At 66.4% G+C, this 13,064-nt stretch overlaps 2 protein-coding genes and 1 long non-coding RNA gene across 6 annotated transcripts; 1 reads left to right on the forward strand and 2 right to left on the reverse strand.

The window, feature by feature from the left end:
• Nucleotides 1–568: 568 nt before the first annotated feature.
• LOC127465323 (actin nucleation-promoting factor WAS-like) lies at nucleotides 569–2,283 on the reverse strand. The gene is made up of 3 exons (XM_051775785.1): nucleotides 2,254–2,283; nucleotides 2,064–2,213; nucleotides 569–760 (listed from the first exon to the last, which is right to left on the reverse strand). Exons 2-3 carry the CDS (start codon nucleotides 2,163–2,165, stop codon nucleotides 569–571), a joined length of 294 nt encoding a protein of 97 aa, XP_051631745.1. The 5' UTR covers nucleotides 2,166–2,213; nucleotides 2,254–2,283.
• Nucleotides 2,284–4,112: 1,829 nt separating this feature from the next.
• Nucleotides 4,113–4,593, forward strand: LOC127465322 (uncharacterized). The gene is made up of 3 exons (XR_007902022.1): nucleotides 4,113–4,164; nucleotides 4,257–4,393; nucleotides 4,486–4,593. It is a non-coding gene; the product is annotated as an uncharacterized LOC127465322 (long non-coding RNA).
• On the reverse strand, nucleotides 4,583–12,734 carry TBC1D25 (TBC1 domain family member 25). Of its 4 annotated transcripts, XM_051775783.1 has the most exons (8): nucleotides 12,476–12,734; nucleotides 11,903–12,012; nucleotides 11,229–11,380; nucleotides 10,517–10,638; nucleotides 9,624–9,827; nucleotides 7,178–8,698; nucleotides 6,884–6,928; nucleotides 4,583–6,745 (listed from the first exon to the last, which is right to left on the reverse strand). In XM_051775783.1, exons 1-8 carry the CDS (start codon nucleotides 12,560–12,562, stop codon nucleotides 6,257–6,259), a joined length of 2,730 nt encoding a protein of 909 aa, XP_051631743.1. In that variant the 5' UTR covers nucleotides 12,563–12,734; the 3' UTR covers nucleotides 4,583–6,256. The 4 variants fall into 4 exon arrangements, 3 of the variants coding, with proteins under 3 accessions (XP_051631743.1, XP_051631742.1, XP_051631741.1); XR_007902021.1 differs by having other exon boundaries at nucleotides 4,583–5,953; nucleotides 6,074–8,698; XM_051775782.1 differs by having other exon boundaries at nucleotides 4,583–8,404; nucleotides 8,555–8,698.
• Nucleotides 12,735–13,064: the final 330 nt, after the last annotated feature.

A 13,064-nucleotide genomic window follows, 5' to 3' on the forward strand; every position in this document is an offset into this window, starting at 1 on the left:
CCCGGGTTTTAGGGACCCCCCCTGGGTTTCAGGGACCCCCCCGGGTTTTAGGGACCCCCCTCCCATTCTTGGGACCCCCCCTCACTCACATGGATCCTGTAGAGGTGGATGAAGCAGGAGCGCCGGGCGCTGTCCCGGACCAACCCCCCCGGGTTTTAGGGACCCTCTCTGGGTTTTGGGGACCCCCCCTCGGGTTTTGGGGACCCCCTCCCGATTTCTGGGACCTCCCCCCATTTTTGGGACCCCCCGTCACTCACGTGGACCCTGTAGAGGCGGATGAAGCAGGAGCGCCGGGCGCTGTCCCAGACCAACCCCCCCGGGTTTTAGGGACCCCCCCCTGGATTCTGGGGACCCCCCTGTATTTTGGGGACACCCCCCCCATTTTTGGGCCCCCCCCTGACTCACGTGGACCCTGTAGAGGCGGATGAAGCAGGAGTGCCGGGCGCTGTCCTGGACCAACCCCCCGGGTTTTAGGGACCCCCCCGGGTTTTGGGGACCCCCCCGGGTTTTGGGGACCCCCCTGTATTTTGGGGACCCCCCCTCCCATTTTTGGGCCCCCCCCCCCCACTCACGTGGACCTGTAGAGGCGGATGAAGTAGGAGCGCCGGGCGCTGTCCCGCACCAGGCAGGCGACGCCGCAGCCCCGCAGGGTCCAGGAGCCCCCCGGGACCCCCCCCCGGGGACCCCCCGGCAGGGACCCCCCCCCGGGGACCCCCCCCGGCTCGGCCACCACCAGCTGGGTCACCGCTGTGGCCAAAGTCTGGGGGGGACAAGGAGGGTTGGGACCCCTGGAGAACCCCCAAATGCCACCCCCAGAGACCCCCAAAGCACCTCAAACCCCCCCAGAGACCCCCAAACCCCCCCAGAGACCCCCTAAACACCCCCCAGAGACCCCCAAAGCACCTTAACCCCCCCCCCGAGACCCCCAAACACCCCCAGAGATCCCCTAAACACCCCCCCAGAGACCCCCAAAGCACCTTAACCCCCCAGAGACCCCCCAAACACCCCCCCAGAGACCCTCAAAACCCCCAAAGACCCCCTAAACACCCCCCCCAGAGATCCCCAAAGCACCTTAACCCCCCCAGAGACCCCCAAACACCCCCCCAGAGACCCCCAAAGCACCTCAAACCCCCCCAGAGACCCCCAAACCCCCCCAGAGACCCCCAAACACCCCCCCAGAGACCCTCAAAGCACCTCAACCCCCCCCCAAACACCCCCCCAGAGATCCCCAAAGCAGCTTAACTCCCCCCAAGGGACCCCCAAATACCTCCAAATCCCCCCCCCCCCCAAACCCTCTCAGGTCCCTCCCAGGCCTCTCCAGATCCCCCCAAAATCCCCCCCAGCCCCCCCCAAAGCCCCCTTAGGCCCCTTCAGATCCCCCCAAATCCCCCCCAGCCCTCCCAAATCCTCTCCAATTTCCCCCCTAGACCCCCCAAATCCTCCCCAAATCCCCTCTAGGCCCCTTCAGACCCCCCCCCAAATCCCCTCTAGGCCCCTTCAGATCCCCTCAGATCCCCCCCAAATCCCTCCCACATCCTCCCTAAATCCCCCCAGCCCCTGGAAAATTCCCCTTAGGCCCCTTTAGACTCCCCCAGGCACCCCTAAATCTCCCCCAAATCCCCCCCAAATCCCCCCCAGCCCCCCCAAATCCTCCCCAATTCCCACACAGACCCCTCAAATCCTCCCCAAATCCCCCTCAGCCTCCCCAAATCCTCCCCAAATCCCCCCCAGCCTCCCCAAATCCCCCCCAAATCCCCCCCAGCCTCCCCAAATCCCCCCCAAATCCCCCCCAGCCTCCCCAAATCCCCCCCAGCCTCCCCAAATCCTCCCCAAATGCCCCCAAATCCTCCCCAAATCCCCCCCAGCCTCCCCAAATCATCCCCAAATGCCCCCAAATCCTCCCCAAATCCCCCCCAGCCCCCCCAAATCCTCCCCAATTCCCACACAGACCCCTCAAATCCCCCCAAATCCTCCCCAAATCCCCCCCATTCCACCAAATCCCTCCCAAATCCCTCCCAAATCCCCCCCAGCCCCCCAAAAATCCCCCCCCCCCAGTCACTCACCACACATTTCCTGCCCAGGAGCTCGAAGAGCCGCAGGTTTTCCTGCTCCTCCAGAAGCTCCGAGGGGACGTTTTCACCCCCCTGGCGACTCCCCCGACTCATCCCGGGACCCCTCCCCAATTCCTGGGACCCCTCCCCAATTCCTGGGACCTCCCCCCAATTCCTGGGACCCCTCCCTAATTCCTGGGACCCTTCCCCAATTCCTGGGACCCCTCCCCAATTCCTGGGACCTCCCCTAATTCCTGGGACCTCCCCCCAATTCCTGGGACCCCTCCCCAATTCCTGGGACCTCCCCCCAATTCCTGGGACCTCCCCCCAATTCCTGGGACCCCCCAAAACCCGCCCTGGCCCCCCCCGAGCTCTGGGTGCCCCCGAGACTCTTCCGGGCGGAAGCACCCAAAGGGCCCCAAGGGGGGAGGGGGGACGTCACCTCCGGACTGGGAGGGACTGGGAGGGACTGGGAGGGGGGGTGGGGTAACTGGGAGGGATGGGAGGGGACTGGGAGGAACTGGGGAGGGATGGGGGGGCACTGGGAGGGACTGGGGAGGAATGGGGGGGCACTGGGAGGGGAACTGGGGGAACTGGAAGGGAGAATTGTGGGCACTGGGAGGGACTGGGAGGGGGGCTGGGGTAACTGGGAGGGATGGGGGAGTACTGGGAGGGACTGGGGAGGGATGGGGGGGCACTGGGAGGGATGGGGGGTGACCAGGAAGGGAACAGGGGTGATTGGGAGGAAGAATTGGGGGCACTGGGAGGGACTGGGAAGGGATGGGGGAGCACGGGGAGGGTCTGGGAGGGGGGCTGGGGTAACTGGGAGGGACTGGGAGGGGGGCTGAGGTAACTGGGAGGGACTGGGAGGGGAGCTGGGGTAACTGGGAGGGATGGGGGGGCACTGGGAGGGGGACTGGGGGCAGTGGGAGTGACTGGGAAGGGGAACTGGGGGAACTGGGAGGGACTGAGAAGAGGATCTGGGGAGTCTGGGAGGGGGACTGGGGGACTGGGAGGGGCTGGGAAGGGGAACTGGGGTTATTGGGAGAGACTGGGAAGGGAACTGGGGGCACTGGGAGGGGAACCGGGGGCACTGGGAGGGGAACCGGGGGCACTGGGAAGGGAACCGGGGGCACTGGGAAGGGAACTGGGGGCACTGGGAGGGGAACCGGGGGCACTGGGAAGGGAACCGGGGGCACTGGGAAGGGAACTGGGGGCACTGGGAGTACCCTCGGCCAACACAGGCAGCACTGGGAGTAAACTGGGAACGCTGGGAAAATCCCAGTGCCGGCCCCGCCCACCCCCTCCCGGCCCCTCCCCCTTCCCGGCCCCGCCCAGTCCGTCCCGGGAGCTCCCCAGTTCATACTGGGAACAATAATCCCTTCCCAGTCCATACTGGGAGCTCCCCAGTCCCTCCCCAGTCCATACTGGGAGCCTCCCCCCCCCTTCCCAGTCCATACTGGGACCAGACCAGTCACGGACATTTCAGGTTTATTCACGTTTTCGGCACCTCAGGGACCCCCCAGGACCCCTCAGACACACCTGGGACCCCCCAGGACCCCCCAAAATACACCTGGGACCCCCCAAAACCACCTGGGACCACCCTGAGACCCCCCCAAAACCACCTGGGACCCCCCAAAACCACCTGGGACCACCCTGGGACCCCCCCCAGACACATCTGGGACCCCCCCAAAACCACCAGGGAGCCCCCTGGGACCCCCCAGACACACCTGGGACCCCCTTGGGAGCCCCCAAAATCCCCATGGACACACCCGGGACCCTCTTGGGAGCCCCCAAAACCACCTGGGACCCCCCTGGACACCCCAAATACACCTGGGACCCCCCCCCCCAAATACACCTGGGACCCCCCCCCAAATACACCTGGGACCCCCCCAAACACACCTGGGACCCCCTGGGACCCCCAGACACATCTGGGACACCCCCCCCCAGGAAGGGACAATAAATAAGGGGGGGAGGCAGGAACTGGGCTGTACTGGTCCATACTGGGAGAACCCGAAGGTGCATCAGCGTCCCAGGCAGGGCACCCTACCGGTCCATACTGGTCCGTACTGGTCCGTACTGGTCCATACTGGGAGCACGCAAGGCCACGTGGGTGAAGGGATCCCGGCTGAGACGCTGTACTGGTTTATACTGGTCCGTACTGGTCTGTACTGGTCCATACTGGGAGCACAGAAGGCCATGCAGGTGAAGACTTCCCAGGTGAGATGCTGTACTGGTCCATACTGGTCCATACTGGTCCGTACTGGGAGGACAGAAGGCTGTGCAGGTGAAGAGTTCCTGGGCAAGACGCTGTACTGGTCCATACTGGTCCATACTGGTCCGTACTGGGAGGACAGAAGGCTGTGCAGGTGAAGAGTTCCTGGGCAAGACGCTGTACTGGTCCATACTGGTCCATACTGGTCTGTACTGGGAGGACACAAGCCCCCATGGGTGGAGAGATGCCGGGCAAGACGCTGTACTGGTCCATACTGGTCCATACTGGTCCAGAGAACACAAGGCCATGCGGGTGAAGAGCTCCCAGTTTGGCTGCCGTACTGGTCCGTACTGGTCCATACTGGGACAGCTGAAGGCCATGTCAAGGCATGATCCCAGTTTGGCTGCCATACTGGTCCGTACTGGTCCATACTGGTCCATACTGGGACAGCTGAAGGCCATGTCAAGGCATGATCCCAGTTTGGCTGCCATACTGGTCCGTACTGGTCCGTACTGGTGCAGCCAAAGGCAACGCAGATCCGGGAGTTCCCAGCCGGGATGTTGTACTGGTCCATACTGGTCTGTACTGGGATGTCCCGCAGTGATGGAGAACCCAGGGGGGAGGCACTGGGCTGAACTGGGCCGTACTGGGGGGGCTCTGGGGGTCCCTGGGGAGGGTCTGGGGGTCCCTGAGGGGGCTTTTGGGGGCCTCTGGGACCCCCCCCGTGCCCCCCCCAAAGATCCGGGGGGTCCCCAGGGTGGCCTCGGGGTCCCCAAAGAGGAAGCCCCGTGTCCCCACGGGGGGTCTTTGGGGTCCCAGGGTGGCCTCGGGGTCCCCTGGAGATGTTTTAGGGGGTCTCCCCTTGTCCTACAGACCCCACGGTGACCCTGGAGTCCCTACAATGTCCTTGGGGTCCCCTGGAGATGTTTTAGGGGGTCTCCCCTTGTCCTACAGACCCCACACTGCCCTTGGGGTCCCTACAATGTCCTTGGGGTCTCCCCTTGACCTACGAATTCCCCCGGTGACCAAGGGGGTCCCCAAAGAAGACCTGGAAGTTCCCATATGGTGGGAGCTCCTCGTGGTGGCCTCGGGGTCCCCAAAGAGAACCCACATGTCCCTGGGGGGGGGTCCTTGGGGTCCCTACAATGTCCTCGGGGTCCCCTGGAGATGTTTTACGGGGTCCTGACGTTGTCCTTTGCTAAAGACGGCCCAGAAGTTCTCGTGGTGGCCTCGGGGTCCTCGCGGTGGCTTTGGGGTCCCCAAAGAAGCCCTTGGGGGTGCCCTGAAGACGTTTTATGGGGTCTCCATATTGTCCTACGAGTCCCTTTGTCCTACAGACCCGAGGGGTCTCCAAAGACCTGGAGGTCCCCATGGTGTGAGCACCTTGTTTTCCTTGCGGTGGCCTCGAAGTCCCCAAAGAAGCCCTACAAGTCCCCACACGATGCCTGGGGGGTCCCACACATTTTATGGGGACTCCAAGTTGTTCTACAAGTCCCCCCAGTGACTGAGGGGTCCCCAAAGAAGATCTTGAGCTCCTCGTGGTGGCCTTGGGCTCCTCGTGGTGTCCTCAGGGTCCCCTGGAGATGTTTTATGGGGTCTCCACATTGTCCTACAAGTCCCCCCAGCGACCGAGGCGTCCCCAAAGACCTTGAGTTCCTCGTGGTGGCCTTGAGCTCCTGATGGTGGCCTTGGGCTCCTCGTGGTGGCCTTGGGCTCCTGATGGTGTCCTCAGGGTCCCCTGGAGATGTTTTACGGGGTCTCCACATTGTCCTACAAGTCCCACAGTGTCCAAGGGATCCCCAAAGACCTTGAGCTCCTCATGGTGTCCTTGGGCTCCTCAGAGTCCCCTGGAGATGTTTTACGGGGTCTCCACGCTGTCCTACAAAGTCACCCCCAGTGACCCCCCCCGGAGAAGACCTTGAGTTCCTCGTGGTGGCCCCGAGCTCCTGACGGTGGCCCCGAGCTCCCGGCGGCGTCCCCGCGGCGGGTCCTAGGGGGGCCCGGCGGCGGGGGCTCCCCCCCAGCCCTCGAGGTAGCCGGCGAAGAGGGCCTTGGCGCGGCGCAGGACGCGGGGCAGGTGGTGGCGGCGCACGAGGCGGTCGAAGTGCATGGCCACCTCGTTGTAGTCGCCGGCGCGCGCCATGACGGCGTCGCGCTGCTCCAGCAGCATGGCCAGGCACACGAACAGCAGGAAGGGGTTCCCCTGGCCCAGCTCCTCCGGCGGCGGCAGCGGCGCCCCGTCGTCCTCCACCCCCAGCTCTTCGTCGGAGGAGGAGGAGGAGCAGGAGGAGGAGGAGGAGGAGGAGGAGGAGGAGGAGCCGGAGTCCTCCCAGGCCCAGCAGCCGCCCCAGGGGTCTTCAGCGGTGGGGTCGGGGTGGGCGTCGGGGTCCTCCGTGGGGTCGCCGTGAAGCTCTACGGGGTCATCGCGGTCCTCTCTGGGGTCATCGCGGTCCTCTCTGGGGTCGTGTCCGTCTCTGGGGTCGTGTCCGTCTCTGGGGTCGTGTCCGTCTCTGGGGTCATTGTGTCCTTCTCTGGGGTCGTTGTGTCCATCTCTGGGGTCCCTGTGTCCCTCTTTGGGGTCATCGCGTCTCTTCCTGGGGTCGTCACGTTGTCCAAGGTCATCGTGTCCCTCTCTGGGGTCACTGTGTCCTTCTCTGGGGTCGTGTCCCTCTTTGAGATCACCACGTCCCCCTTTGGGGTCATCAGGGCCTTCTCTGGGGTTGTGTCGCTCTTTGAGGTCATCATGTCCCTCTCTGGGGTCACTGTGTCCCTCTCTGGGGTCATTGTGTCCCTCTCTGGGGTCATTGTGTCCCTCTCTGGGGTCACTGTGCCCCTCTCTGGGGTCACTGTGCCCCTCTCTGGGGTCACTGTGTCCATCTCTGGGGTCATTGTGTCCCTCTCTGGGGTCACTGTGTCCATCTCTGGGGTCGTGTCCACCTTTGGTGTCACCGTGTCCCTCTTTGGGGTCATCACGTTGCCCAAAGTCACCCTGTCCCTCTTTAGAGTCATTGCCTCTCTTCCTGGGGTCACCACGTCCCCCCCCGGGTTCTTCTCCAACCCCCCCCGAGAAGTTGGGCTGTCGGTCGATCTCAAGGGCGTCGGTGCCTTCCTCGACCTTCCTGGGACCACCAGGACCTCGAGCCGTGTCCTTGGAGCCATCGGGGTCTTTGGGGCTCTTGGAACCCTTGGGGACGTGCCTGGAGCTCTTGGAACCCTTGGGGACATTTCTGGAGCTCTTGGGACGCTCCTGGACGTTCCTGGAGCTCTTGGGACCCTCCTGGACGTCCCTGGGACTCTCTGGGATGTTTGCGGAGTTCTCAGGACCCTCCTGGATGTTCTTGGAGCTCTTGGGACCCTTTGGGACACCTGTGGGGGCTTTGGAACCATCTTGGACATCACTGGAGCTCTTGGGACCCTCAGGGACGTCCTTGGGATCCTCAAGGACGTCACTGGAGCTCTTGGGACCCTCAGGGATGTCCTTGGTACCCTCAGGGACGTCACTGGAGCTCTCGGGACCCTCGGGGATGTCACTGGAGCTCTTGGGACCCTCAGGGACGTCCTTGGTACCCTCAGGGACATCACTGGAGCCCTCGGGGACATCCTCAGGACCCTCAGTGCCACCACCAGCGCTCTCAGCCCCCCCTGGCCCCCCCACCGCTCCGCCTCCCCCCTCCCCTCCTCGTTCCTCCCCCTCCCTCCTCCTCCTCCTCCTGCCGCGGGGGGGTCTGGGCCGCAGGGCCCGGCGCTCCCTCAGCGCCCGGCGGGCGCGCCGGGGTCCCAGGGGCGCCCCCAGGAGCGGGACCCCCGCGGGGGGCGGGGGCGGGGCGGGGGGCAGCGAGCTCCAGGTGACCTCCAGCACCCGCAGGGCGTCCTCGAAGGCGAACTCGCGCTTGAGCTCCAGCAGGAGCCAGCGGTAGCAGAAGAGCAGGTCGTGGGCCCCCCGCGCCGCCAGGAAGGCCCAGAACGGGGGGTCGGCGCGCCGCAGCAGCCGCCGCAGGTGGGCGAAGGCCCGGGCCAGCCCGCGGCCCCCCGGGCGGAAGCGCGGGCGCAGGCGGCGCATGAGGGAGCAGAAGCACAGGTAGGCCTGGGCCTCGTCGTCCAGCACGGCCAGCAGCGGCGCCGCCACGTCCGACATGCCCTGGCAGTAGGAGAGGCGCGGGTGGGCCAGCGCGAAGGCCGTCAGCAGCTCCTGCAGCGCCAGCAGGTGCGGGTGCCCCTCCTCGGGCCCCCCGAAGTAGGGGTGGGCGCGGTCGGTCCGCACCACGTCCTTGCGCACGGCGGCGCCCACCTGGGCCAGCTCGGCGGGCGCGGCGCGGGCGCGCAGGGCCGCCTTCAGCGCCCGGTACTCGCCCGCCTTGCGGCGCAGGTGGGACAGGCGCTCCTGGCCGGAGAGACCCGCCGGGAACACGTTCAGCAGGTAACGCCACACCACCTGGGGGGGGACAGGGAAAGGGGGGTCAGGGGGGCTCAGGTGGGTCAGGGGGGTCAGGGGGGCTCAGGTGGGTCAGGGGGTGACAGAGGGAACACGGTCAGCAGGTAACGTCACACCACCTGGGGGGGGACAGGGAAAGGGGGGTCAGGGGGGTCAGGGGGGCTCAGGTGGGTCAGGGGGGTCAGGTGGGTCAGGGGGTGACAGAGGGAACACGTTCAGCAGGTAACGCCACACCACCTGGGTGGGGACAGGGACACAGGTAAGGGGGGCTCAGGTGAGTCAGGGGGACCACCAAAGAACATGTTCAGCAGGTAATGCCACACCACCTGGGGGGGGGGACAGGGACACAGGTAAGGGGGGCTCAGAGACCCCAGGGGGGTCAGAGAGACCTCCTGGGAACACGTTCAGCAGGTAACGCCACAACACCTGGGGGGGGACAGGGAAAGGGGGGTCAGGTGGGTCAGGTGGGTCAGGGGGGCTCAGGTGAGTCAGGGGGACCACCAGGGAACACGTTCAGCAGGCAACGCCACAACAACTCTGGGGGGAGGGACACAGGTAAGGGGGGCTCAGGTGGGTCGGGGGGGGGAGGGACACAGGTAAGGGGGGCTCAGGTGGGTCAGGGGGACCACCAGGGAACACGTTCAGCAGGTAACACCACAACAACTCTGGGGGGAGGGAGGGACACAGGTAAGGGGGGCTCAGGTGGGTCAGGTGGGTCAGGGGGGCTCAGGTGAGTCGGGGAGACCGACAGGGAACACGTTCAGCAGGTAACGCCACAACAACTCTGGGGGGAGGGAGGGAGGGACACTGGTAAAGGGGGGCTCAGGTGAGCCAGGGGGCGTCAGGGGGGCTCAGATGAGTCAAAGGGTCTCAGCTATAGGTCAGGTGGGTCAGGGGGGTCTCAGGGGTGTCCCAGGGGTCCCACCTTGCGCAGGCCGGGCTCGACGCCGCCGTGGAAGACGTGCAGGCGCAGGTCGTGGGGCCGCAGCAGCCGCCCCCCCGGGCCCAGGTACGTTCGCAGGTCGGCGTCGCTCAGGGGGGCGCAGGGCGGGGGCGGCGACGGGGGGCTCGGGGGGGACCCCTCGGGCCACGCCAGGGCCGCCTGTGCCCGGGCCAGGGTCCGGCCCACCTGTGGGAACGGGGAACGTGGCACTGGGGGACACTGGGAGGGGACTGGGGGGGTCACTGGCGGCACTGGGAGGGGACTGGGAGGGGACAGGGAGGGCACTGGGGTGCCCAGGGGGACAGTGTGAGCTCTCAGCAGGGGGGCCCCAAGCCCCCCCTCAGCACCCAGGTGTGCCCCACCTGTGCCAGGTGTGACCCCCACCCTCCCCCCAGTGCCCAGATGTGCCCCACCTGTGCCAGGTGTGTCCCCCACCCTCCCCCCAGCATCCAGGTGTGCCCCACCCTTGCCAGGTGTGACCCCCACCCTTGCCAGGTGTGACCCCCACCCTTGCCAGGTGTGACCCCCAGCATCCCACCACCACCCAGGTGTGCCCCACCTGTGCCAGGTGTGCCCCCCACCCTCCCCCCAGCACCCAGGTGTGCCCCACCTGTGCCAGGTGTGCCCCCCACCCTCCCCCCAGCACCCAGGTGTGCCCCACCTGTGCCAGGTGAACTCTTCCCCCCAGGTGTGTACTACCCATGCCAAGTCTCACTTGTGCCAAGTGTGCCCCGTTCTCCATCCCCCCCCCCAGGTGTGCCCCACCTGTGCCAGGTGCCCCACCTGTGCCAGGGATGACCCCCACCCTCCCCCTCCATGCCAGGTATGACCCCCCCACCCCCAGGTGCGCCCCAGGTGTGCCAGGTGAGCCTCACCTGTGCCAGCAGGGCCTGTGTGAAGGGCAGAGCCGCCGCCAGCAGCGACCGACGCTCCGGCACCGGCTCGGCCGCCGCCACCTCCCGCGGGCTGATGATGTCCCAGTCCTCCAGCAGCGGGCCTGGCACGGGGACAGGGCACCTGAGACCCCACCTGGGCACCCACCTGGGCACCTGGGACATCCACCTGGCACCTGGGATTAACCCCAGACACCTGGGAGCCCCCTGAGCCACCCCAACCTCCCGGGAGCTGATGATGTCCCAGTCCTCCAGCAGCGGGCCTGGCAGGGGACAGGGCACCTGAGCCCCCACCTGGGCACCCACCTGGGCACCTGGGCACCCACCTGGGCACCTGGGCACCCACCCAAGCAACTGAAACTAGGTGTGTGTGTGTCTCAGGTGTGTCCCAGGGGTGTTTTCCCCCCCAGGTGTGTCCCAGGTCCTGTCCCAGGTGTGTTTTCCCCCCCAGGTGTGTCCCAGGGGTGTCCCAGGGGTGTTTTCCCCCCCAGGTGTGTCCCAGGTGTGTTTTCCCCCCCAGGTGTGTCCCAGGTGTGTCCCAGGGGTGTTTTCCCCCCCAGGTGTGTCCCAGGTCCTCCCCCAGTGTGTGACCCACTCTCAGGGGGGTTCCTCATGCCCAGGTAAAGGTGTGTGTTCTACCCGCCCCAGATGTGTCCCAGGTGTGTTTCCCGCCCCCCCCAGGTGTGTCACTCACTCTCGGGGGGGTTCCTGACGTCCAGGCGCAGCCTCAGGATGGGCCTGGCCCAGGTAAAAGCCGTCACCAGGTCACTGTCACTCAGCAGGGGCACAAAGGTGTCCTGGCCCTGCCCGTCCCGGGCAGCGAAACTCAGCGAGAAGCTTTTCTTCCTGGGTGGGGGGGGGGAACAAAAGGGGGGGGGTCACCTGAGGGGGCAGGTGTGGCTGGGGGGTCCCAGGTGTGTCCAAGGGGGTCCCAGGTGTGCTTGGGACCGTCCCAGCCATGGCTGGGGGAGGCTGAGGGGGTCATAGATGTGCCCAAGGGGGTCCCAGGTGTGTCTGGGGCTGTCCCAGGTGTGTCCAGGGGGGTCCCAGGTGTGTCTGGGGGGGTCCCAGGTGTGTCCAGGGGGGTCCCAGGTGTGTCTGGGGGGGGTCATACGTTGCTCTGGGGGGTCCCAGGCACGTCCAAGGGGGTCCCAGGTGTGTCAAGGGAGGTCCTGAGGGGGGGGTCCCAAGGGGGTCCAACAGGGTCACAGATGTTCCTAGGGCGTGTCCAGGTATGTCTGGGGGGGCCCCAGGTGTGTCTGAGGGGTCCCAGGTGTGTTCAGGGAGGTCCTGGGGGGTCCCGGGTGTGTCTGGGGGGGGGTTTGGGGCAGTCGGGGGTGCTCAGTGCAGGGGTCCCAGAGGTCTCACCCCTGCAGGTCGAAGGCCCGGGCCAGGATGTGCTGCAGCACGTCCAGCGACGTGATCTGGGGGTCCACGGCGAAGGAGCGGAACTCGGGGGGCTGCTGCCCCTCGCTCTTCTGTGGGGGGAGCGTCAGGGAGGGCCCAGGGGGTCCCAGAGCCCCCCGGCCCCTCACGGCAGCACGGCCCCGTCACCATGGCAACGGCGCATGCTTCCCGCCCAAACGCGCGACGCTGATTGGCTGCCGCCACCCACATGACCCCAGCGGCAGAAATAATTTCCGCCGGTTTGATTCTCCGTGGTCACGCCCCCAACGCCTCTGATTGGTCAACCCACACCACGTGACCTGCGCGACGGGAAAATCTCCCGCAGGTTCCCCCACTTCGAGGCCACGCCCTCAAAGCTCCTGATTGGTCGAAGGGAGACCCCCTCCCGCCAAGAACACGGCCACGCCCCCGCGATTCTGATTGGACAACCGGGCCCACGTGACCCATGCAGCACCATCCCCACCCCGTCCACCGCGAAGTCCCCGCCCCTTCGAGATGACCCCGCTCACCAATCCAACGGCCGCGCCCCCTCACCTTGACGCGCACGCGCACAACTTCGCATTCCTCCTCCAGCGTGGCTCCGCCCCCCGGCGAGACCCCGCCCCCCGCGGCCGCCGCCATGTTGGGGGGGGGCCGGAGTTTTTTTCTAGGGGGGGAAGGTTGGGGGGGATTTTGGGGCGTATTTCCGCCTCCCCCCCGGTGTTACGTCACCGTGCTGACGTCACGCCGCGCCCCCCCCCCGCGGGGCTGGGCAGGATCCGGAGCGGCCGCGGAAGCGCCGAAGGAGCCCCCCCCCAGCTCCCCCCCCGGGCGGGACAGTGCCCCTTAAACAACGGGGGGACCGCTGGAGTGACGTCACCGCCCAAGACCACGCCCCCTCCCTCACACAATGACGTCACCGCTGGCGGTTTGGGGCATTGCCCTTTATTGAGGAGGGGGCGCATGCCCGGACCCTCCCCCCTTAAGAAGGAGTGGCCCCTAACGTTGCACTAACGGGTGGGGGTCCCCCCGACGACCGCCCATTAAAAGGGCAACGCCCACGAGGGGTGGGGTTTCAAACCCGTCCTTAAAGGGGAAACGAGAGTTTGGGGAGGGCCCCCACCTTCGTCTTAAAAGGGGCGAC

Source organism: Manacus candei, unplaced genomic scaffold, assembly GCF_025592945.1.
Source record: "Manacus candei isolate 608988 ecotype Guabito, Panama unplaced genomic scaffold, ASM2559294v1 h1tg000364l, whole genome shotgun sequence".
Lineage (NCBI taxonomy): Eukaryota > Metazoa > Chordata > Aves > Passeriformes > Pipridae > Manacus > Manacus candei.